The sequence below is a fragment of the Saimiri boliviensis genome, chromosome 6 (genome assembly GCF_048565385.1).
Source record: "Saimiri boliviensis isolate mSaiBol1 chromosome 6, mSaiBol1.pri, whole genome shotgun sequence".
Taxonomy (NCBI): Eukaryota; Metazoa; Chordata; class Mammalia; order Primates; family Cebidae; genus Saimiri; species Saimiri boliviensis.
Window position 1 is genome coordinate 48,870,927 of NC_133454.1, and position 23,817 is coordinate 48,894,743.

Consider the following 23,817-nt stretch of genomic DNA (forward strand, 5'->3'; position numbering starts at 1 on the left):
TTCCAGCTCTAACCTTCTTTATTAGTCAATGACTGCAATCCCAGCTGTGACTCCGATGGAGTAGAAGGTGGAAAAGTTGTAGCTTATCCTCAGGCCAGTTTCACCTCTTCTTGGCAGACCCCGTGCCCTTGGCTGTCTGCCCCTTAGTGTCTTCACCTGTTGTGGTTTATGTAAGACTGGGCTAATGTCCACTTGAAAAGGATTTCACTCCTGTCCTGGAATCTGGCCCTTTTGGAGCTCTGTAGAGATACTTCTGATTTTTTTTTTTCTGCTTTGGCAGAAGCAATAAAATCTGGAAAGCATTTTCTTCTTTTATGAGACCCTGGTAAAATTAGAAAAATACAGTGTATCATTGAATCAGGAGGGAGTCTCTCCTGGCTATGTGCTTGATCCATGGCTTTGGTCCAGGACTTCCTGTCCCCTGCTCCTGCTTATGCTCCCTTTGAGTTATTTCTTCTGATTGCCCATTAAGATGTTCCAGAGGGCTCCTAGTAAGAACTGGGTGCCAGCCGGGTGCAGTGGCTCAAGCCTATAATCCCAGCACTTTTGGCGGCTGAGGCGGCTGGATCACCTGAGGTCAAGAGTTCAAGACCAGTCTGACCAACATGTTGAAACCCCATGTCTACTAATAATACAAAAATTAGCTGGGCTTGCTAATTGGTGGTGTGGGCCTATACTCTCAGCTACTTGGGAGGAGGAGACAGGAGAATCGCTTAAACCTGGGAGGTGGAGGTTGCAGTGAGCTGAGATCATGCCATTGCACTCCAGCCTGGGCAACAAGAGCAAGACTGTCTCAAAATAATAATAATAATAATAATAATAATAATAATAATAAGGAAAAAAGAACTGGGTGCCTTTTGGAGGCTAGGGATTGCTGGTGGGAGTGAGAGCCTGGGAACCGCATAGTTTCATTACTTCTGAGCAGATCGACCAACTGTGTAGATTTCTTACCCTATAACCAGAGGCACAGGATGCTGTGATGTGAAATTAGTCACGTTTTCCAGCAGCTAGGTGGTTTGTGGGGACAGCAACCATGGTTTGAAACCACGCACTTCTTTCTATAAAACTAAATCGGACCTAATGAAATGCTAATTTGACCCAGGGAACTCAGGAGGCCAGGAGAACTGAAGCCGTTATCTGGTTTGGCTCTGTATTCTGATTTGAAGCCAGCCCCCATGGAACAGAGCCAGTCCCCAATTATGTCTGATTCCCAGAAGCTCATATAATTTAGTAGCTAAGAAATAGAGCCTCCTGCTTCTGGCTAGTTGGTTTCTGTCGTTTGGTTCCTAGAGTTGGGTAAGATAGAGTATTTGTGGTAACAGAATATCGGATAGTCATCCGGGGCTAGTTGTGCAGGGATATTCAATATCTTTTCTACCTTATTGTAGTGTTAGAGTGAAAATTATGACATCATATTGATAGAATGCTGAAGAATTCTGAAGCCACATTCACCTTCTTCATCCTTTCCCCCTTCACTCTGAAGAATGATAGGATTTGGGGTCAGGGGTTAAGAAGAATTTTTACCAGGGCTACTTAGTAGGATGATTTTTGTGTATGACTCAGTAACCAGTCCAGATAGCTTTATTAAAAATGGTAGATTTTGGAAACTGCTTTGTATATGAGTGTAAAGAGCCCAAGTGTATCCTTCAAGTGCATTTGGTTTAGAGATTCTATATGTTATCTGAAAGTTGTATGTATGGCTTGTCTTTATACCAGGAAGCTCCATTCTCTTTATCCTGTGGCATAAAAAATGAACCCACCAAGAGTCATCTTTCCCTCCACACTTTGTCTCAAATTCTGCTTTCTTGCATTTGCTATGTACTAATATTCCCAGCCAGAAAAGACTGCCATTTTCATGAAGGGTTTCCTTCAATCTCTAGGCTGCTTTATGCCTCAGGGGAAGCCCAGGGGACCGGGGGCCTCTGGGGACTTTACACAGAGCATTTCCCAAGGGCTTGGCTATAAACTTGCCTCAGTTGACTTGGAAACCTAGCTGGATCACTTCTAGATGTTTAGGTTTAAATAGGAATTAGATAGAATTCTCAGGATTTAAGTAAGAGGACCCCAACTAAGCTGACAGAAGGACTGACAGTACTAAGTGTGACTTCTGGGTGATTTCAGTTGCTGCTGTAAGACAGCTTTAAGCCATGAGGATGCTTCCAGTGGCAATTAATGTATGGTCTGCCATTATGATGCCAGCATAGAAAATCAGAAGCCAAAATCTGTATGAACACATATTTTGTTTTCTCTTTAAAATGGCCTCTAGCTTTTGGATTAATATTTGAAAGTTAAACAGTCTTCCTCATTTTCTTCTTCCACCCAGTTGCTACCAACAGTAGCTTAAGCTAGAATTGTAGGACTCACGTGTCAAGTATAGGTGAGACTGCTGTCTTCCCTAATAATGTATTGGTTCTTCTCTCTGCCAAAATGAGATACATTTACTTATGTCCAACTAGTTCTTGCAACAGTATTAACCTGACAAGTTCCATTATTCTATTAATACACACACATATTTTAATGGGCTTTCAACGGATGTATCCACATGTATCCAAAAATGTAAATACACAAGACACACACACACACACACACACCTTGGTAGATTTTTAGACAGGCTGAATTCAATAGTATATAAGAGGTCCCTGGTATCTCATTCTCATTACACGTGTCATTGGGAATTTTGTTTGTTTGTTTTCAGTGTTTGTATGTGTGTGTGTGTGTGTGTGTATAAGTTCAGAGTACCATCATATGTACTGTTATTTTAAAAAACACATACAGCTTGATCTTGTGTTTAGTACTTTATATACGTTACCTTTCTAAATAATTTCAGTATCCCATTGAGATAAATAGGATCATTATATTCACTTACAGATGAGGAATACAGGCTCTGAGATTCACCTGAGCACTCACTTACTTTACTAACTGTCAGAGATGGAATTTGGACCCAGATCTCCCTGACTCTAGATCCTGAGTTCTTAATCACAACCGTCTCATCCCTATTTAATTCTTGTGACAGTCCAACTATATTAATTCAGTTTTATTATCCCCAACTTACACACAAGAAAACTGAGGCACAGGTGAAAGGACTTGTCTGGAGCCCCTCATATTATGATTTTTTTGGCTGTGCATAAATTTAGTCTTTTATATCAGTAATGTTCTGACCAGCAAATAAAATACTGTATTTTAATGTAGAGAATAGAACTGGGCCACCTGACCACAAATTGAATTATTCTGGAAGGTTGCTTTATCATAAATCATAAAGGGAAAACATTGCTCCCCTCAGAAATAGTAACCGAAATAATTTCTTTGGGAAGTGTTGTAGCTAGAGGTTGATTAAGAATAATAATACACAACAGGTATTAAATGCTTATTATCTGCTTTATATCTGTCGGTTCATTTCATCTATTCAAAGTCTCATGAGGACGGTTCTGTTTTTCCCTGTTTTACAGATGAGATATTGAGAGGTTAAATAACTTGGCCAAGATCACAGCTAATAGGTGGCAGAGCTGAGATTCAGACTCAGGTAGTCTGGCCTGGTGTCCTTGGCCTTAGCCACTCTGCGGCATGACCACATTAATTTCCATCTCACTTTCACTGAGTTTGGGAGCTTTAGTGGAGAAGAGAACCTTTATTCTCCCTCCAGTAGTCTTTTATAATGAGAGCAAGCCATCTGTATTGGTCTGTTGTCACACTGCTGTAAAGAAATGCCTGAGATTGGGTAATTTATAAAGGGAAGAGGTTTAATTGACTCGCAGTTCCGCATGGCTGGGGAGGCCTTGGGGTACTTACAATCATAGCAGAAGGGGAAGGAGCGCAGGCCTTCTTTACATGGTGGCAGGAAAGCAAAGAGTGAATGAGCAAAGGGGGAAGAGCCCCTTATAAAACCATCAGATCCCGTGAGAACTCACTATCATGAGAACAGCATGGGGGAAACTGCCCCCACGATCTAGTCACCTCCCACCAGGTCCCACCCTTGACACGTGGGGTTATGGGAATTATAATTTGAGATGAGATTTGGGTGGGGACACAGAGCCAAACTGTATCAACATTCCAGGCAAGTGGCAGTGCCTCCATTCCTATGCTCCTAGTCTGAATATCTGGATTTCCCACAGATATGGCCAAATGAAAGAGACCTTAGCATTCAGCTATACTTTGAAAAATACAAAAACAGTTCTGCATTACAGTGGTTATGTATAGCAATACTTAAGCCTCATTTTTAGAATGATAGCCAACAAGACAAACATATAGCTATAATTTGATGCCTTTTTAAAGTCCATAGTCATTATTAAATAGATTATAGAAAACTCCCTTATCTTATGCGTAGTCACTGAACAGATTTATCCTCTGTGGTTCACCTGTCCCTTAAATTGGTGATCAGGGCAAGTTGCTCAGGTGTGTCTACATTGGCCCTGGACCCTGAACATCTGCAATGTCTTCCTCAGCCTCCAGTGTCTTTATAACATCTTAACAGGAAAGTCTTTTCAGTTAGCCACGGGAGAAACCTTGGTTTCCTTTCTGCTGTCACCTTCCTACTTCCTCAAGCGCATTAGAACCTGAAAAGAAAACCAATAAAATAAAACTGCCACCAGAAGTTGCTGATTCAAGTGAACTCTTTCTGAAGTCAGAACAAATTCTTCTCTGTTGCTTTGCACTCCTCCCCTGATAAGTATCTTAGCATCTTTTAGAAACTGAAATTTTAATTCACTTTTCTTCAGCAGCTAAGACTTTATAGCCTACTTCTGCTGGGGAGTTGAGAGTTACAAAACTTCTATCTACACCTGAGCCATTTGCTAAAAGCATTGGCATTCCTTTCAGAACACAGCATCAACTTAAAAAAAAAGACATTTACACAGAAAACACAGTTTGAAATATAAGTCCCCCATGGGGTTATTTTACTTAAGTGAGATGGAGAGAGGAGGGTAGTTCAGTTCTCAAAAGACAGAACCTTTTTTCTGTCTGTGAGCAAGGGCCAGAATAGCGTGGGATAAATGGCTGGGTTTGGGACTCCAAACCAGGCTTGAATCTTGACCCTATCATTACCACCACTTATGGCTCTGAGCATCCCTTACCTGTCTGTAAAATAGAGGTTATAATGCTATGATCATCTGTAAGCAAAGAGGCCAATTATAGTTAACCAGGAGAGAAATGATGGTAGCAACTTGATATTAGATCTTTGTACAAAGACTGCTCTTTCTAGCCCATGATTTGGAAAGCGAGTAGATGGCAACTTAATAGGTTATAATAAACCTACCTGAAGATGGAAAGAAGGTTATAGTAGTTAACGGGTTTAGGAGAGGAGCTCAAGCCTTAGAATTAGACGATTTTTAATCTTGGTTTAGTGCTCATTAGCTAAGGGACCCTGAGCAAGTTATTTTATTTCTCCAAGGCCCGATTTCCTCTTTCATAAAATGGAGACAATAATATTGGCCTTTTTATCGCTCAGAACTGTTTGATGAAATAATGAAGTGTGTTTTGTAAACTGGTAAGTGTGAACTGTCTACAAAAGAGGCCTTGGGGGATGAGTGCTTCTTGGAGGCGTGGAGAGCACTGAGGGAAGCACTTCCTGGCCCTGCCCCTGGGTCCGGCCCAGTCCAACGCCTAGATTTATAAGCACGTGTCTTTGAATGCAGCTAAGATGACGCAGTATTTATGCAGCCAGTGTTTATGGAAGAGATGAGATACTTTGTCTGTGAGAAATGTTTACATAAGTGCCTTTTAAGGTACGATTTATGCCCAGTGACAAAGTTTCACTTACATATGCAACTGAAAAAAAAAAAGGTGAAAGTTGAGGTAGGAATTTTTATGGGGAACAACGAAAGAAGTTACAGAGTAGGAAAGGACTGAGCGGCCAGCAGTGGAGGGAAGGAATTTTGAGATCAAAGCAGGATTTCCACTTACTGTCATTAAACCTAGTATTTCAAGGCTTAGTGTTTGGGGAAGAATAATCAGCCATTGTGCTGCAGTGGAAAACATCCAAGCATTGATTTCCAGAGAGCCTGGGGTTCCTCTGTGCCAGCTTTGTCTCTGGTGTTTTGAGGGAGGAATCACTATCTTTTCCATGTGTGCAAAAGGCCGGGCAACTAACTGGATATCTCTTCCCTTAAAAACTTCTGTGATGATAAATGTGTGCATGGGATCCCGTTATGCTGGGAATTCCTTTGAAAGTCTTGTTTCCCTTTCCTCTCCATGGCCCAGAGATAGATCCTGGCCACATTTGGATATGAAAACTTTTCAGCCTTGCCGTGTTCTCCTGCCCCTTGAGAGTCGTGTTCTGTTTGAAAAGAGCTGAACAAATGAAGGCTATTTTTTCACTTGGGATAAGAATATCCTTCTCAAAGCAGTAAGGGCTGAATGAGGGTAACAGGATCCATATGTTGAAGCTGGCTGCTAATACTCAGCATATGGTCCAGCAAACTTTCTTGGGGGGGACTCAGCTTCTCGTTCTTTAAGGAATGCACCGGTGAACTCCAGAGAAGATCAGGACTTAGGTGACCATGGCACAGACACAGATTCTGGGCTTCGTAAGCCTGTTGTTGCCGAGGAGTGAGAGCCACAGAAAGTGATAGGAAAGGTCCTGGCTGGCCATAGCATGGATAACACTGGCCTGCAGCTCTCTTTGTAAGGCTCCGTGCTCCCCTAGATACTATGGGCCCTTTTCAGTTCATGGGCTCTCTGTGTTCTGTTAAGGGATAGTGAGTCCAAAGATTGTTACTTGGGGTCCCCAGATGTTGTGTTCTAGTGAATGGAAATGTTTCGCCCTCTGTGCAGAGGCAGCATTGCATTGTGGAAAGAACACCTACCCGGGAGCCAAGAGACCTGGGCTCCGAGGCCATGCTAGCCCTAACTAGAAGTGGCCATAGGGGAGTCACTTCACCTTTTCCTCACCTGGAAAATGAGGAGGCAGGACATGGTGATGTCAGAGAACCCTTCCGGTTCTCACAATGTAGAACTGAGTGGCAGCTGAACTCCATCCTGAGGAGAATGATAGGAGAAAGCTAATCACTTGCATCTGCCTGCACTGACCCCGCCGGCATAGTATTCCGGTGCAGCTCTGCGTGCTGTGGCCAAATTCAGGACAGGTAGGGGAAGAGCTTATATTGATCTCAGGCAAAAATTCAGTCCTGAGCCTCCATGAACTGGCAGCAGTGGTCTGAGCTGGGGAGAGACTGGCTGCCCTAGATTAATATATTTTTTCCAAACCAGTTTTTGGAAGTCTGGATTTTCCCCTCTTATTTTCACAGAAGACAGCTCGGCATCCTCCCCCTGCATCTGCCCAGGGACCTATTCCTTCCCTTATCCCCCTACCCCTTCCTTTTTCCATCCCTGTCTCCACCACATCACCTCTTTCTCTCTAAAGCCTCTGCTGGGTTTCTCCATGACCTGCCTTGTCTGTTGCTGGAATGGTTAGGAAGTCCGCACCCCTTTCCCAGCCCCAAGCAGGCCCTCTAATCCCTGCAGTCTGCTGAGCACAACTGTAGTCTCTCCATCAAATAAGCGTAGACCAAGACCTGCAACAGCTCTGCCTGGGAGCTGGTCACCATGGCAACGAGCATTACCTCCATTCTACTGTGAAAAGAAAATGGCTGCTGGAAGGAAGGGCTCACTGAATCTCCATTCCCCCGGCCGGTTTTGTTCAGGCCCCTCCCTCCTATTGGCCTGAAGAAGCCCCATGCACTGAACCAAATATCTGTTTGCCTTTAGATTTAGGATTTTCTTTACTTAAGAGGAGGAGAGGCAGAAAGAAGTTGAATCCAAAGGAATAAAGCATTTTTCCACCCTAAAACTCTATTTTCCTGAGGAATGGTTATCTGCTCCCAGCAGATAAACGAGGAGCAGATAAACACAGGGATCTGTAAGATGGGGTATAGTGTATTTTGTCTTATCAGTGCAGTGGAATGACAGAGTGTATGGATGTTCAAATAAAAATGCAGGGAAAGTAGCCAAGGGACCCAGGGAATTCTACAGGGCATGGGCTACAGAATTTCTGAAGAGTGTCTGACTAATTGGGGTGGTGATATGTGATGTTGTCTCCTGTTATGGAAAGAGACATGTTGGTCTGATAGTCATAAGGGAAGGTGAGAGTTTACCCTTACCATCCCCGCTTCAAAATCAGCATGAGCCTTCCTAGTGATTGGTTCCAGACAGCATGGGGAACCAGCAGGAGGCCCCTGAGCTTGATTGTGGAGCAGCAGAGCTTCCTGCACTTGACACAGCTGTGGAGACACTTCAGATGACATCTAGAAGGATGCTGGTTGGGTTACCATTTCTGTGAATCCCAGGACGTTGCTGTTTTGGAGCAGGATCATAAGCCTCCTCAAGGGGTTGGAAATATTTAGGGCAGAAATCACCCAGAATCTCCCGGGGCACCCTGTACTCTCTAATGGGAAACAGCTATTCTATAGGAGGATGGTCTGGGCCACATCCCTGCCTGGCTGCAGCATGGCTCTGGCTGTTGGTGGCACAAGTTCCCAAACCCTACACAACTTCCCCTCTTCACTCTTTCTTACAGTCAGTTGGGAAGCCTGTTTTTGAATGGAAGTTCTGGGTTTTATTCTTGAAATTTTGAATGTATATTTGAACTGGGCTGTGTTTTTTTTTCTTTTGTTTTGTTTTGTTTTGTTTGTTTGTTTTTTCAGTTTCTCTGCAGGTGGATATTGTTCCCAGTCAGGGGGAGATCAGCGTTGGAGAGTCCAAATTCTTCTTATGCCAAGGCAAGTACCCCATGCACAGCTGCATTTTAGAACTTGCTTCAGAAATTCACCAGGTAGAGCAGGAGACCCCAGGCCGTGTGAGCTGGCTGGTTGCACCATACCTAGAATTTTTAGCATTGCTCTATTGCAAGGTCAACAGTGTGGCCATTCAAGAGCCAGGGCCTCTTCCTTCCTTTTGCAAAAGGCTGCCTCAACATAGCAAATGTGTCACCTAGACTTCAGCTTGACTATAGAGGAAGTCTAGGAGTTTTCTTAGGAAAATCAGCACAACTTCCAGAATAGTGAACCGTCCCACGTCTCCTGTTCTGTATACATTCAGAGTTCTGTAAATGACAATGGAGAATAGCGCTGGCTCAGAAATACTTCGGTGGATCTGTTCAAGGCTATTTCTTAGAATTTCCCAGAGCTCGATAATCTAAGTCTAAAACTTGCCTGTAAGTAAATAGAATACTGGTATGACTCCGTTGTGAGGACATACATCCTGGTTTACTAGGTCTATTGTGAATATTGGTATTCTGTGCCATGGTCCCCACCAGAGCTCTGAGATACACCAGACCTGGTGACCTTGTTTTACATTTAGAAAACATGCCCCATTTCCACAGCCCAGATAATTACCAGAAAATGTCCTATGGAGGAAAAGGCTTCAAATTAAGCCTCAGATTCTCTGTATATGACATGACTGGGATTCAGAACATGGAAGAACCAGGAAAGAGCTGAGCTAGGTATAAACGGTGACATTTAGCAAGCAGCTTTTGGCAGGGAGGGGCCTTTAGAGGCTGTCATGATTTGTGCGGACGAGGTGGCTTGTGGCCATCGGATGCGTTCACTCCAGCTTTGCCTTCGCTACAGCAATTTCAATGATATGGAGACGCAGCCGTGGAGCCCACAGCACATCTTGCAAATAGCGATATTTATTGAAAACATGATGGGCCCTGAAAGGAAGACTGCTTCATTTCCATACTAAGCATCTGTGCAGGGCTGGGCGGTGCAGGCTGAGAAGGGTGCCTTGAGAAGAGGCAGGGCCCCATGCAAACAAGCAGGGCGCCACCACATCTGCCGGATCTGAGAGCCCTTCCAGCTCAGTGTCCAGTGCAGTTCCAGTGTCAGTGCCCTGTTCCAGCTCAGTGCCGGGGGGCAGCTCGGCCACCACAGTTTGTTCCTCCTCATAGGTGCCTGGGGAAGGGAAGAATGGGTGGTCCTGGCCACCTTCTTTGCAGCGTGCAAGGAAATGAATTTGTCTGAGCAGGGGATAGCAAAATGGCAGTCATGCCGGTTTGTGCAGGCAGATGCTAGAATAAATGTGGTTGGAAAAAAAATGAAAATAAAAAGTGGTTGGAATCCCCACTCCTATACTAGCCAGCACTTCTCATCTTCAGCTCAGGAGACCATTATCCAAGTCTTCAAAAACAAGCTGATCAGTAGACTCAGACCAGTTAGGGTCTGGGTCCCAGATCCTAGATACCCTAATTCCCTTGGTTACTGGTTCTGTGAGGAATGTGTGTTCCTAGCTTAGTGCCCAGCACGTAGTGTGTCCTCAACAAATTTCTCTTCTCTTCCATCATTAAGGATAGGACCATGACAGCAACTCACACAAGTGGTTGTTGAGTTCTTTCCAGATATTGTAAGAGGCGTTAAGTATATAATAGCTAAATACAGAAGCCAAAGAAGGGCTGCACATCATTCTAGCAGCCATACTTGCTCCTCCAACGTTCAAGCCTGGACTAATCCTGTTCAGTAACTCTTCCTGATTAGCCACTCTCACTCTGGAGGGCACTTAGTCTTTTCAACTTCAGTAGCTTAAAAATAATCTCTTCCTCTTTAGTGGCAGGAGATGCCAAAGATAAAGACATCTCCTGGTTCTCCCCCAATGGAGAAAAGCTCACCCCAAACCAGCAGCGGATCTCAGTGGTGTGGAATGATGATTCCTCCTCCACCCTCACCATCTATAACGCCAACATTGACGACGCCGGCATTTACAAGTGTGTTGTCACAGGCGAGGATGGCAGCGAGTCCGAGGCCACCGTCAACGTGAAGATCTTCCGTAAGAGCGTCCTTCTCCTTCTACATTCTCTGACCTCTCCTTACCAAGGAGACACATGGGTAGCAGAAGGGCGGAAATGTTGATAGAGGGAACAGCTGAGGGCCTGACAAGTCCTATTGTCTCAACCTTAAGTGTTTTCTGACCTTAGCCAACCCAGAACTCACAACCCCGGTTCACACTAGTCACAGCTACTCCCCATCAGGCATTCATTCTCAAAATTCAAATTACACAGTTTCCCAGAGGACTGTTATGGGTTCCTCTATCCCTTCTCCAAATGTTGGCTGACTGTTCTACAATTCGGGCTCTCCCTTCTTATTTCCGTCTCCCCTGCTGGTAATGGAGACCAAGGCTCAGCGGGACGGGGTATCATTATCTAAACACTCTCTGCCACTCAAAGCAGGCAGTTCTCATTGCTTCTGAAACCTCATCTGGAGGTGGCATCTCGTTACCTTGTTATTAATATCATGCATCCTTCCCAGTGGTTGGAGTAATGGTGGGTGACAGCTAATGGAACAGTATTGATTGCATGGTATTTATTGCCATTAAATGTGCTTTTTTTCTTTTTTTTTTTTTATCAGCATTCTCTCTGCGGTAGGAAAGTTGGGGTGGGGCTGGGAGTTGGGGCGATTTGAGTGAAAGACAAGAAAGGGACTGAGGACTCTTATTTCATTGTAAAGTGGGTGTTCCACCAGTTCATTCTGCCTGTAACCTGTGCTTCACTGGCATCACCCCTCATGGCCAGGAACTCTTGGTTAAGATATTCCTTTCATTCTGTAGACCCTTTTCTGCACAAAATATGATAAATGTAGCACTCATGGAGCAGATGTTGGTTGCCAATGCCTGGCAACCAGTGCTTGGGCCAGCTGCTCCACCTGACGTCTATAAGGGCACCCCACTTATACAACTATACCTCAGGATTGAGACTTGCCCAGGACTCAAGTCCGGGGAGCATGGCTCTAGGGAAAGGGAATCTTTGTGAGAGAACCAGCTATTTTCCCTCACTCTTCTGATCATTTTCCAGAGAAGCTCATGTTCAAGAATGCACCAACCCCGCAGGAGTTCCGGGAGGGGGAAGATGCCGTGATCGTCTGTGATGTGGTCAGCTCCCTCCCGCCAACCATCATCTGGAAACACAAAGGCAGAGATGTCATCCTGAAAAAAGATGGTGAGACCTGAATTTTCTGGCAGCTGCCTTTTCCCTAGACCACCAAGTTTCCTAGCTTTTCCACCCATACCAGCCCCTCAGGCATTCCAGTCCAAGCTCAGATTCATGTGTGCCCAAACCCTCATGCAGTTTCTGGGTCCTGAATGAACATTGGTATGTTTAGGTACTTGATTTTCTCTCCAGTACGAAAGACACATTTCCAATAGACATTTACTCTTGGCTGTATTTCAAAACCAGGGACACATTTTCTTATTTCAGCTTGAAACCCCACCCTATAAGACTGAAGTTAGGAAAAAGAGACTCAGGCACCTGCCTGCAGATACTGGAGCTCTGACTGATTCTTGGATGAACTTGCCTCTTATCTCTTCTAGTCCGATTCATAGTCCTGTCCAACAACTACCTGCAGATCCGGGGCATCAAGAAAACTGATGAGGGCACTTATCGCTGTGAGGGCAGAATCCTGGCACGGGGGGAGATCAACTTCAAGGACATTCAGGTCATTGTGAATGGTGAGGAGATCCCGTTCTTCCTGTTCTCTGCATTGCCACAACCTTGATTCTCCAAAATCATTCTCTTTAACTTCCTCTTTGGTCTGTAAAATAAATCCTGTCCTGACTCAGTCATCCCTCTCAGCTAAATCCTCTTCCCACCATAACATCTAGATTTCTTTGTTGCTGTTCTTTTTTAAAATACACTTGCCTGTTGGATCTTCCTTCAACTACAGGGGATTTTAGTGCAGCAATTGAATGTCCTTCACCATTCCGCAGCACTAAAAACTTTCCCCCTGCTTACCGATTAATTCTCATTGTTCTTGATATTACTGTAATTGTGAAGTTAGTCCCCTGCTTAAATGTTCAAAGAAAATATTACAGTCAACTCAGACCTCAGAATAGTTAGAATCATGGTTTGTATAGGCTTATTAATCTTAATTTGCAGTGTCAAATAAACACACCCACGGAATCGATCTGACATTTATAAGATGTTTACAGGAAATTATAACGTCAGTACTAAAAAAAAATAAGTAAATCTGGTTTGAATTGTTTTGACTATTGACACATATTTTTTGCCAAACTCTCCCCCTCTCATTCCATTGCTAAAAAATGGTTTGTATACGAGGTTATTCATCACAGTCCCAGGGAAATGGCACTCTTTTTGTAGTGGATGCATTCGAATTGGTATTAACCATTTAACCACTGGGAGCAGTAATGTCCAACTTTTTCCAGTATGAACAGCCCGTTTTTAACATCAAGTTCCACTGACCCTGGTAGTTATTAAGTTTCGTATGCATTGACTGAGAAAATAGATAATGAAAAATAGCTACTATAAATTGAATACCATTTTAACATGAGTAAAATGTATTATTATAGCTCCTCAATGAATGAAAAACAAAAATGCATGTTTGGGAGAACTATCTCTTCAGTCTGCATAAGTTATTTAGCACACACAGGAATTTCGATTCCTGACACTAACTCTGCAGGTGCACAGGACATTTGTGCCATAGACTGAGAACTCCCGACCTGGAGTGATGTCTCTTCTCCAGGCCACGGGGTTTTTCCAAATTTTCACAACCACCCTGTGACACCTTTTTTTTTCCTTCAGTGCCACCCACCATCCAGGCCAGGCAGAACATTGTGAATGCCACCGCCAACCTGGGCCAGTCCGTCACCCTCGTGTGTGATGCTGAAGGCTTCCCGGAGCCCACCATGAGCTGGACGAAGTAAGAAACTGGCATGTTCCTTTTATCATGGACTAGAGGAGAATGGGGCATTGTAAAGTCTGCTCCATGTTAGTGTCTCAGTTGAATGGATGTGGGCTTCTTAGGACTATCAACGCCAGGTGAAGAATGGACTCTTTTCTGTAAGATTCTCTTGCTTGCACATTGATTATTCCTTCATTTTCAGCCTTGTGGGGCCAGAGTCAGAGCTGGAGGGTGTGGTCTTGGGAGCCCACTTTGAAACCTTTTTGGGTAGCCCTCGGAGAGTCAGAGGATGGAATAGAGGAATAAAGGTGTATGTGGAAATTCAACTTGGTGCCTTAACTCTTTGTGAAGACTGAGTCTTTCCCATTGGCTCAGTCTGCATTTTAGGGAACCTAATAAAAATAGACATCTTACTCCTGTGGTCGAAATCATGTTACTTTGCATTTCTGCATGCTGTAGGGATGGGGAACAGATAGAGCATGAGGAAGACAATGAGAAGTACATCTTCAGCGACGATAGTTCCCAGCTGACCATCAGAAAAGTGGATAAGAACGACGAGGCCGAGTACGTCTGCATTGCCGAGAACAAGGCTGGCGAGCAGGATGCAACCATTCACCTCAAAGTCTTTGGTAAGGGGCGTGGGAGCCCAGGTCACTGCTCTGCCACAATTCCTCTTCCTCTGCACATTCAGTTCATCAGTAAGACCCTGGCCACTCTCCCTTGGAACATAACCCAATACAACCTTTCTTGCCAGTTCTATCACGTAACCCCTTAGTCCAAGCCACCACCATCCTTACCTGGGCAGTGAGACAGTTTCGTAGCCAGCCTCGCTGCCTCTCCCTATGGATCCACTTCATTCCCTTCTACTCACAGTAGCCAAAATGACCTAAGTGCCACTCATCTGTCTGAAAGCCTCCAGTAGCTTGCTATGGCAACCAGAATAAAAGCCAGACTCCCTGCCATGGCCTACAAGACAGACATGAACTAGCTCCTGCCTTCTTCTCCAGCCTCATCTCTCTTGCACTTTGCTGTGCATGCAAAGTTCTCCAACCACACAGGCCTTCTTTGTGCCCCTCAGACATACCAAGCTTGTTCCCCATCTTAGGGAGATTGCCCTTGGTATACCTTCTGCTTGGAATACCTTTTCCTCCAATCCACTCTAAGCTGCCTGCTTCTGATCCACCATTCAGATCTTAGCTCACACTCACCTTCTCAGTGGCTCCTTCCTTCACTGCCCTGGCTAATTCAGCTCCCCCTGCACTGCGACTACTCCCACCCACCTCCTCTCATCTCTCTCTCGTGACTCTTACCTATCTTCTTTGCTGTACTTAACAGTACCTGAGCAGATGGAATGTCGTTTGCTTATTTGTTTTGGGGATGGTCTGTCTCCTACCCCTACTAGTGTGTAAATCTCAAGATAGCAGAAACCTGGCTGTCATACACGGCGTTATTCCTGCCACTCCAAACGGTGCCAGACTTGTCATAGGCCCCTGGTAACTTCAGTGGCCGACAGGCTGACTGCTTTGCCTTGTTTGCCTCTTTCCCTGGGCTGTGTGAAACAGTGGCATAGGAGAGCCCCACATCCCTGCTGACTTCATCTGCGTAAACTTGGGAAAATTCCATTCATTTCAGAACTGAAAGGCATTTTGACCTGATCTTGAAAGAAGAATTGGTTGCAGAGAAATGTTTAGCCATAACTCTCAACTGTCTCTGCACATCTGTTTAGAAAACGCAGATAAGCTGGTCTATTGTAGACAGTGCTGCTGGGGACGTGCCAGTCTAAGGGGCAGCTCTGGTGCCTGGAGCCCCAAGGTCATTAAAACGTGCACCTGGGAATCAGGGTTGGGACCTGCTTATTCAGCTTGATCAGGAGAACTGTTCGTAAACACAGACCTTTGAAAACCAAGACTTTTATCTGCAAATGGCCTGCTATTTATTCAATAGTAAACAGCTGGGTTTAGAAACAGGCTATCAGTTTGGTTTGAGTTAACTGTATGTACTTGAGAGTGAAAGCTAAACTTCATGAAAAATATTCTTGCAAGTCTTTTCTTGAATTCAGACTGATCTTCCCCAATCACTAAGGTTTTGGTAAGTTTTTCTATATTACAGAAAAAGATAGATCCATTTGTTAATTAATCCCTTCCTTTAATAAATATGTATGGGTCCCCATTGTTGCTGGACAGAGGGGCTACAAAGATGAGTAGGATATAATCCCTTGACTCTGGAAAGCACAAAGAGGGAGATAAATGAATAAGCATAGAAGTTATAATAATCAGTATAATAATCAGAAATATAATAGTCAGTGTGAGTCAGCAACATTGGAGTGACTGCTATGGACTCAGTCAATGCCAGGTTCACAAGATGAACAACACGGACCCTGTTCTCATCAGTAGGTCCACAGGTGAATGTAGATAGTCAATGCTGGAATTTGAAATAACAACACATTACTATGATTTCACAGCAGGAATATGCACAGTGTTTTATAGGAAAGAAGATCTCTGGTCCTGTGTGATGTAAGTTAGAGTAGTCATTAAAATGTACTATTTCACAGGTAGGAATTGCCCAGCTGAGGGAGTGAATGAGAATTTCAGGCAGCCGTGGCATAGGCACAGAGGCAGGAAAAGTACAGGCTGTGTTGAATGGAAGCTTCTTGTGGACAGGGGCTGTGTCTGTTTTACTCACAGATGCATCCCCAGCACCTGTAGCCGGAATACAGTAGGCACTAGATTGAATAAATGAACGAACTGCCATTAGTTCTATGCGATGAAGCATACATACATATGTGGCAGGGAGGTATGCCTGGAAACACTATCATCACCTGTCTTTAGGAAATTATTTCAGACATTAACTCCATAAAGTAATAATAATAATACCAAACACAAACAGAACACCTATAATGTGCCAAGCACTCTGTGAAGTGCTATCAGTAAGTTAACTCTTTTAATCCTCATCACACCCTATAATGTAGATTTTATTATTATCCCCATTTTACATATGAGGAACCTGATCACAGAGGGATGAGATACCTCTGGATTCACACCAAAGCAGGTGGCTCCTAAGTCCCTACTCTAATCTAACAATGGTGGTTGTTAACTCTACGAAACCCAACAGAACATATATTGTATCTGAATTATACAGGAGGTGTCTGGCAGTACTAGAATCAGTGTACTCTGCCTGCACCACCAGGTAGCTCATGGTTTCTTTGTAAAAACAACTCGGCCTCTACTTGGCTGGGCACAAGCAGATCTCAGCTTCTCCTCCAGGCCTCTCTGGTAGTAATGGCTGCCCCAGGAGAGGGTGGGTAGTGAGTGCAGGGCCATGCGGGACCGTGGTACAGGGAAAAGAGTGGGTCATATTGACTGGAAGAGTAACGAGGCAGGGAGAGTAGGGTGAGGAAACTGTTAAGGCAAGATTTGTCTTCCCACCCTCCACCTTGGAAACATACGCACCTCTGCATCACACACACACACACACACACACACAGAGAGAGAGAGAGAGAGAGAGAGAGAGAGAGAGAGAGCGGCACACGCACACTCTTCACAATTTCTTTCCTGAGACTGCAGCTGGGGAAGAAGGACTAGGGAGCGTAGTGGAACATAGAGAAGAGGTGGCGGGGCTCCTGAAGGGACAGGGCAGGAAATCATAGACTTGTAGAGACTAAGTCTACTCAGAATGGGAGTGCTCCTCTCTCAGAGCCTGAGGAGATTTCATACAGCCTCCCTGAAGGAACCTGGTGCCTCCTGTCCACCACCCTTTTCCATGCACCTCCCCTTCTCATCCTCCTTTCCCTCCTCCTCCACTAGCCTCACCATTGGTTAAGGAGACTGATAACAGGGTTAGGGAACCAGCTGGGGAGGTACCAGCCAGTTACAGCTCCTTCTCCTTCCACCTTTTTGTTCCCTCTCCATCCATTTCCAACTTGCCATTGTGGACCATCGCTGGGGGAGAAATAGGGCACATTCCCCAAGTTGGAACAGACTCTACAGCAATGAGGTAGAAGAGGGAGGAAACCTGTAGAGAGTAGTAACTATCTACCTGTAGCTTAGATAGTAAAGAAAAGCCCAGAAGTCCTGTGGCTTCAAGAAGGGATGTCCATCAGTATCTACGGGACATAACTCAGTTAGGGATTTTATGACATCATTTGTACATAAGTGACATCATTCTTTCCTAAGAAAAAGACATGTTCTCGCACACGTTGCCTTAGTTGTTAGCTAGATGCTCCTTCTACTAAGTAGGTGCATCCTGTCGTCCTTTAAATTTGGCATTACTGTTGTCCCCATGTGTGCCTCTGAAGAAGTTTTGTCTCCATTGATTCTTATGATGCTCATATAAATGCTTTTGAAGCCATGCTGCTGTGGCTGAGGCAAGTTCACCAGTGTCCAGGAACCCTGTGACTCAAGCAGCCCCTGAGGGCTACAGCAAAGGACAGCAGTAGCCCAAAAGAAGGTGCACCACCTGGTCATACCCCAGACCATCATGTCCAACCTCTTTGTTCAGGGACACAGGGGCCTCAGGGCTCTTCTTTGGCTAGGGTTGTAGGAGGATGGACTGGAGTGGGTGTAGACAAGGCTGACTCTTCATGGTAGGCATTCTTGGAAAACTCACAGGAGGGAATATGGGGAAAGGTGCAGTGGAACAGTCTGAGGCACTAAGGCCCGTGGAAGCAGGCAGAGACTAGAACAGGGATCCAAAAGCCAAGAACTCATAAGCAAGGTTAATTAACAGAGGGCAGAGGATGTCTGGAATGCGGAGGGAGGGAGTCTTTGGCGTAGGGTGACCAATATCTGTCCCCTTTGGCCCAACAATGGCCTTTGTCCTGGTGCAGTTATTTAGAGCCACTCATGTCACTCTCAGTAGGGTCCCAATTTAGGCAATAAATTATATCTGCCACCGTCTTCTTCTAAGGTGGCATTCTGCCCTTTCTAAGCTAGTTGTGACAGTAGCACTGCTGCTAGAGTAACAGAGGATTAAGTTAGCAGTGAGAAGCTTGCCTTCCTTCTAACAACACTCTGGAGACTATACAAAATTAGCCATAATCATGTTTTAATAAGAATATGGTTTGCCTTTTTTCTAAGGAGTCATACAGTGCACCTTCTGTAGCCATCTAGGAAATGGAGCCACCAAGGCCAAATATAAGTAGATGGTAACTGACCCTTGTCTGTCTTCTGTTAACCTTCAGCTGCCATGACAAAGTACCACAGGTTAGGAGAAGGTCAGCAATGTTTTGGGTAATGCATTTGTCTTTTCTTGCATTACCCAAAACATTTGGACCAGATCTCAGATTTTAAGGGTCTAAAACTCAGCCTTCCTGAGATTGTCTCCAGACCCCAAAACTATTCAGTTTAGTGAATTCAGTTGTTTGGCTGAATTTTTTAATTTTTTTTATTCTATGACTTTTCCAAAATAGAAATTCAGCTCTTATTTTACCTTTCTTTTACTTCATTTTATTTACCTTTTTGTTTTTCATATTTATTTTATTTTACCTTTATTCTACTTTGCCCTCTAAAACTTCCCATTCAGTGGCATTTAGCATATGCTCCTTCCAATATGAGTTGTAATATTCTTGAAAATCGTATTTATCAAGGAAGATACAATAAGGAAACCTATGAGATTTAACCTCATTCATGTGGACTCCATCAACTGAAATCTGCAAACATTTGGCCAAATTGGATTGAGATGTGCCTATGTGCTATCCATCAAAAAAGGATTTGCTAAACAGGCTGTTAGTATGCATTACCTTTAGGCAAATATTTGAACTATATAGGTGATTTTATGTATAAGCAGGCATTTGTAACAGAAAGTGTATAGTTCTATTATTGTTTTATGTTTGTTAAAACAGCATCAAAGACCTCAACATGGAGAAAATATATAGGCAATCCTTTATTTGCCTACTAAGGGTTGCTGTATGAATTTGAATTTAAAACAAATACAGTCTTTTCAAAAACTAGCTATAATTCTCTTGGCGTTTTTTGGTTCATTTGTTTGTTTCCCTAGCCTGGCCTTTTCCTTTATTCATGAAATAAGTTACAATTGTGCAGTGTTATCTTTTCTCTTCCTCACAAAGTTCAGCAATTTCAGAGCATAATTGTTTTAAATTGGGAAAATTCAATTTTCTCTAATGTTTTAGCATTTAACTCAGCTTTGGAATGCTTGTGTTTTCTTGCATTACCCAAAACATTTGGAAAATGAACTCATCTCAACTCATCTCCTTCCCATCCTGAGCCCACCCCAGAGCTCCTACCCAGTTCCTTGCCTGATATCTTCATTTGACTTAATGCTAACACCAATTCTCCCAGTCATTAAGACTCCAAGCCACTTGGACTCCTTCTTATTGTTTCTTTTGGTTATTTTCACCCCTCCTTGCCCTCTGTTCAGTTGCCTCTTATTGAACCTTCCTCCAGCATCTTTCTCATAGCTGCTCTCTGCTGTTTCCCTCAAACGACCTCGTTCAGGATCCAGTGTTACTGCACATCTGGGTCATTGCCAGGGCTTCCAAACTGGTTTTCCCATCTCAAAGTTTTCTCTAGCCTAACACTTCCTGAAAGGTCCCCAGGCTAACCTTCTTGAAATATAAATGCTTTTGTGCCCCTGATTAAATGCTGTCTGTGGGCCTCCACCAGGCACCGGGTGAAATTCCAGCCATCCAGCCTCACCTTCCTCTGCCTTATGCCTCACTGTTCTGTTGCCTCTCTTCATATGTTCTTGCTTCTTTGCTTTTATTCAGTCAGTTTCCTACACTTCAGATGACTTATCTCCACCCTAGAGTCCCACCTGCTGAAAATCTCATGGCCCAGCCCCAAAGCCGTCTCCTCTTGAAGGCTCCATCCAAGGGAGCACTCTTCCCCTGCATCATGCTGCCTGCATTTCTTGCCCCTGAGACTCTTACTCTATACCATATTTCTTATTATTATGGTCTCTATGTTGTCACATGGCTATACCATTGTAAGCCTTGGAGAATCAGTTTTGTATCTCCTAAAACACCTAGGCAACGGCCTTGTACTTAGCAGATAGATGACCTTTATTGGATAGGTACGTGTCATCATTTAAACCCAGAAAGCTCAATAGTTAGAAAAACTCAGAGAAATGTTTTGTCATTTCAGCAAAACCCAAAATCACATATGTAGAGAACCAGACTGCCATGGAATTGGAGGAGCAGGTCACTCTTACCTGTGAAGCCTCCGGAGATCCCATTCCCTCCATCACCTGGAGGACTTCTACCCGGAACATCAGCAGCGAAGAAAAGGTATCATGTTGCCCAAGAGTTTCAGGGCCTTGGAATGCAGACTCAAAGCAGATTGAATCTCCCGTGTCCAGGTCTCTTCGGTGAGCTGGGAGATGGGTTATGGTCACCAGAGACAATAGCCAGATCCTGGGGCTTCCCTCCCCCAGCCTGCAGGACACGGCCTGCTCAACATCCCCTTGCAATGGAATAGGCACAATTCCTTGGATAGGTTGGTAGGGTGTGATGTATGGGTATGCTCAAGTTAGATGTTCTGGGGAGGAGGCAATAGTGATTTTCAAACCCAGAGTTACGGGGCTGTGAGGGAACAAAGAGAAGCCAACCTCCTGGTGCACCAGGTGACACTGTCATCATCTCAAGAGCACCCTAGGAAATATCTCCCAGAAACAATCAGGATCAAAATGAACCTGTTAATTCTTTTTCTTGTGTCTGTATACTCATGCTATATATGCACTTATGCACAAACGCTTGGTTGCCATTGGTTGCCATTGTGTCTGCCTGTATTCTTGGTCACATTTGGATATCGTTTTATTCTAAAGGCAAAAATATTTAGCAGTTTCTAAGTGATGATTACATCCTGGTTCTTCAATATATTCATGAGAGTTCAAGAGCACTGTAGCAACCTTCCTGGCAAATTTAAATGAAGGGAAATGAGCTTTAAATTCCATGGATTTATAGGCCACCAGAAAGCTATCTTTATTGTTGACAATATATAAAAACTGAGCTGACCCCACATAATACAGCCCTGGATTATTGAGTGGGCCAAAATCAGGAAGAAAAAAAGACTGGTTTTAATGCAACTTAAACCTTCTTATGGTACTTTTCCAGTCTCATCTCGTATATCCTATAGTAATGGGCTTTGTTTTAGTTAGTCCAAGTTTTGTCACCTATTCAAGAGTAATGGCCTTAGCCTTACAGAACATTTCTAATGGATTGCTTATTGATCAGAATGTCAAAAATGATAGATCTTCACTATTCTGCCGGCCTAAAGGAAATCTCTAGAGAAGGTAAGCTCAAATAAAGCCAGAAAGAGATAGTGTAAAATACTAGAGCTAAATTTGGGATTTGCATTTGAGGAGCTAATTTCTATCCCACTAATAGAAAACAAAACTACATCAAATGGAACAAACTGCTCTTCCAAATAACCTGTTTTTTTTTTTTTTTTGCAACTTTTATGGCCAGAGTTAAATTCAACTTAACAAAAACTCAACTGAGGAACTGCTAAATATTTTTGAAACTCACATATGCTGTTTGATACTCTGAAAACCAGCTAGATTAAAAGATGTGGTGTTTACTTGATATTTTATCAACATAAGAATTAAACCCTCAGCTAAGTTGTCAGCCCCACTCATGTGTGTTATGTGGATTGAATGTACATTTCAGGGCTTAAACCACAAGGCTACTGCCTGGCAGATCTTTCTACATCAGCTTAAAAGTGGATTGTTGTCACAAGTGACCCAGTGTATATCTTTGACCTACAGTGAAGGACAGGAATAATATCTGTCTCGGATGAATGATGCTTTTGAATTCTATGTCTTTTCTAGGAATAGCTCGACAGCTGAGCTAGACCAGAAAGGTTATTAAGATTTGTGCCTACGGAGGTTCTTTAATAGGTTGGCACTTCTGGCTTGTATCTGTGATTTCATTTTTATAGAATGAGAATAATAGCCAGGAACTGATACACATTCATATTTGCTAAATATGGAGAAAGATATCCAGCAAAAACTGTCTCAAGCCAAGTAGTAACTACTTTTTATATGATTCTATCACTATAGATCATTTGTCTTAATCTTAGGTAGTTATTTCAACCCAGCCAAATTACAAGAAATCTGTAATGTGATTTCTTTTACTTGCCTTCAAGTTCACTTGAAGTTCACTTTATTGGAACATGAGTAAATCAGTGTTAAAACAAGTCCTCCAAATTAGCTAGTGATACGACACTAGACTGACATATTTGCCTAAGTGAAACCCTGTAGAAGGAAATTTGCCATCTCTGCTAATTACATATTGACATCAAAGAGGCATATTGTCCATCTTACACTGTGGGTAGCTAATAATTATGAAAACAAATATAGGCTGTTCATGAACAGGCTGGAGTACAGAAAATACATTTCACTTTTACTTTGGCAGCCTCTCCTCATGTTTTCCTCCATCCGAAGTTGCATTCTAAACAATTAGGTATCAAGATTACTAGCGTCAATGAAGTGTAGGAGTGGAAAAAAATGTTTTCTTTTTAAAATCGGTGTGATATGCTAAGCAGGCAAAACTAGACAATTGTATCTAATTGGTCAGGTAATGAGAGATTTAGATCACATAAAATACCGAAATCATAGATGTTTGGAAGGCACCTTTTGAGGTCATCCAGTCTCGCCTGGCACCCTGGTCTAGCATCCTTGCTAGGAAGTCAGTGTCTGAAGCGTGATGGTGTCAGTACTCTGCAGGGGAGTTGGCAAATGCTGAAGAGCAGAAAGGGCTCCTTCCTTGCGCCTTCCTCTACTTGGTCCTCCCAGCCTCTGCTACTCAGTCCTTTGCATGAGAGCCATTAAAAAAGCTCTTCGACTTTCCTCCAGTCCACTCCTCTTACATTGAACACACCAGCTGTTTTCACTGTTTCTCATATGTCATGGTTTTGATACCTGTTATCTTTCTGATTGTCCTATACTAGATAGTTTCAGTTCACTAGGGCTCCCCTGAAATTTTGCTGTGCTCAGTATAACTAATACAGATTTCAGTAGGGCTATTGCCTTTTTTATCTGGATGCCATCATGCAGGTAAAGGTGCATTAGCTCTTAATAGTCTCCTTATTCTGTTGCCTCATATTGAGCTTGTGGTCAACTAAAATGCTCAAGTCTTTTTTACATGAACCCCATTTAAGCCACACATCCCCTATCCTGCTCTTATGCAATTGATTGCTTAACCAATATTGCAGAATTTTATATTTATTCCTGTTAAAAATTGCATTTT

General features: G+C 43.5%; 1 protein-coding gene across 19 annotated transcripts in view; it reads left to right on the forward strand.

Annotated features, from left to right (window-relative positions):
* NCAM1 (neural cell adhesion molecule 1) overlaps positions 1–23,817 on the forward strand; it is a 341,199-nt gene that overhangs the window by 262,652 nt on the left and 54,730 nt on the right. For all 19 annotated transcript variants that reach the window (XM_074400585.1, XM_074400586.1, XM_010334549.3 and 16 more), the window contains 7 exons: positions 8,634–8,708; positions 10,531–10,749; positions 11,771–11,914; positions 12,286–12,423; positions 13,514–13,631; positions 14,073–14,242; positions 20,714–20,856. In XM_074400585.1, coding sequence (XP_074256686.1) covers positions 8,634–8,708; positions 10,531–10,749; positions 11,771–11,914; positions 12,286–12,423; positions 13,514–13,631; positions 14,073–14,242; positions 20,714–20,856 — 1,007 coding nt within the window. The remainder of the gene's footprint in view (positions 1–8,633; positions 8,709–10,530; positions 10,750–11,770; positions 11,915–12,285; positions 12,424–13,513; positions 13,632–14,072; positions 14,243–20,713; positions 20,857–23,817) is intronic.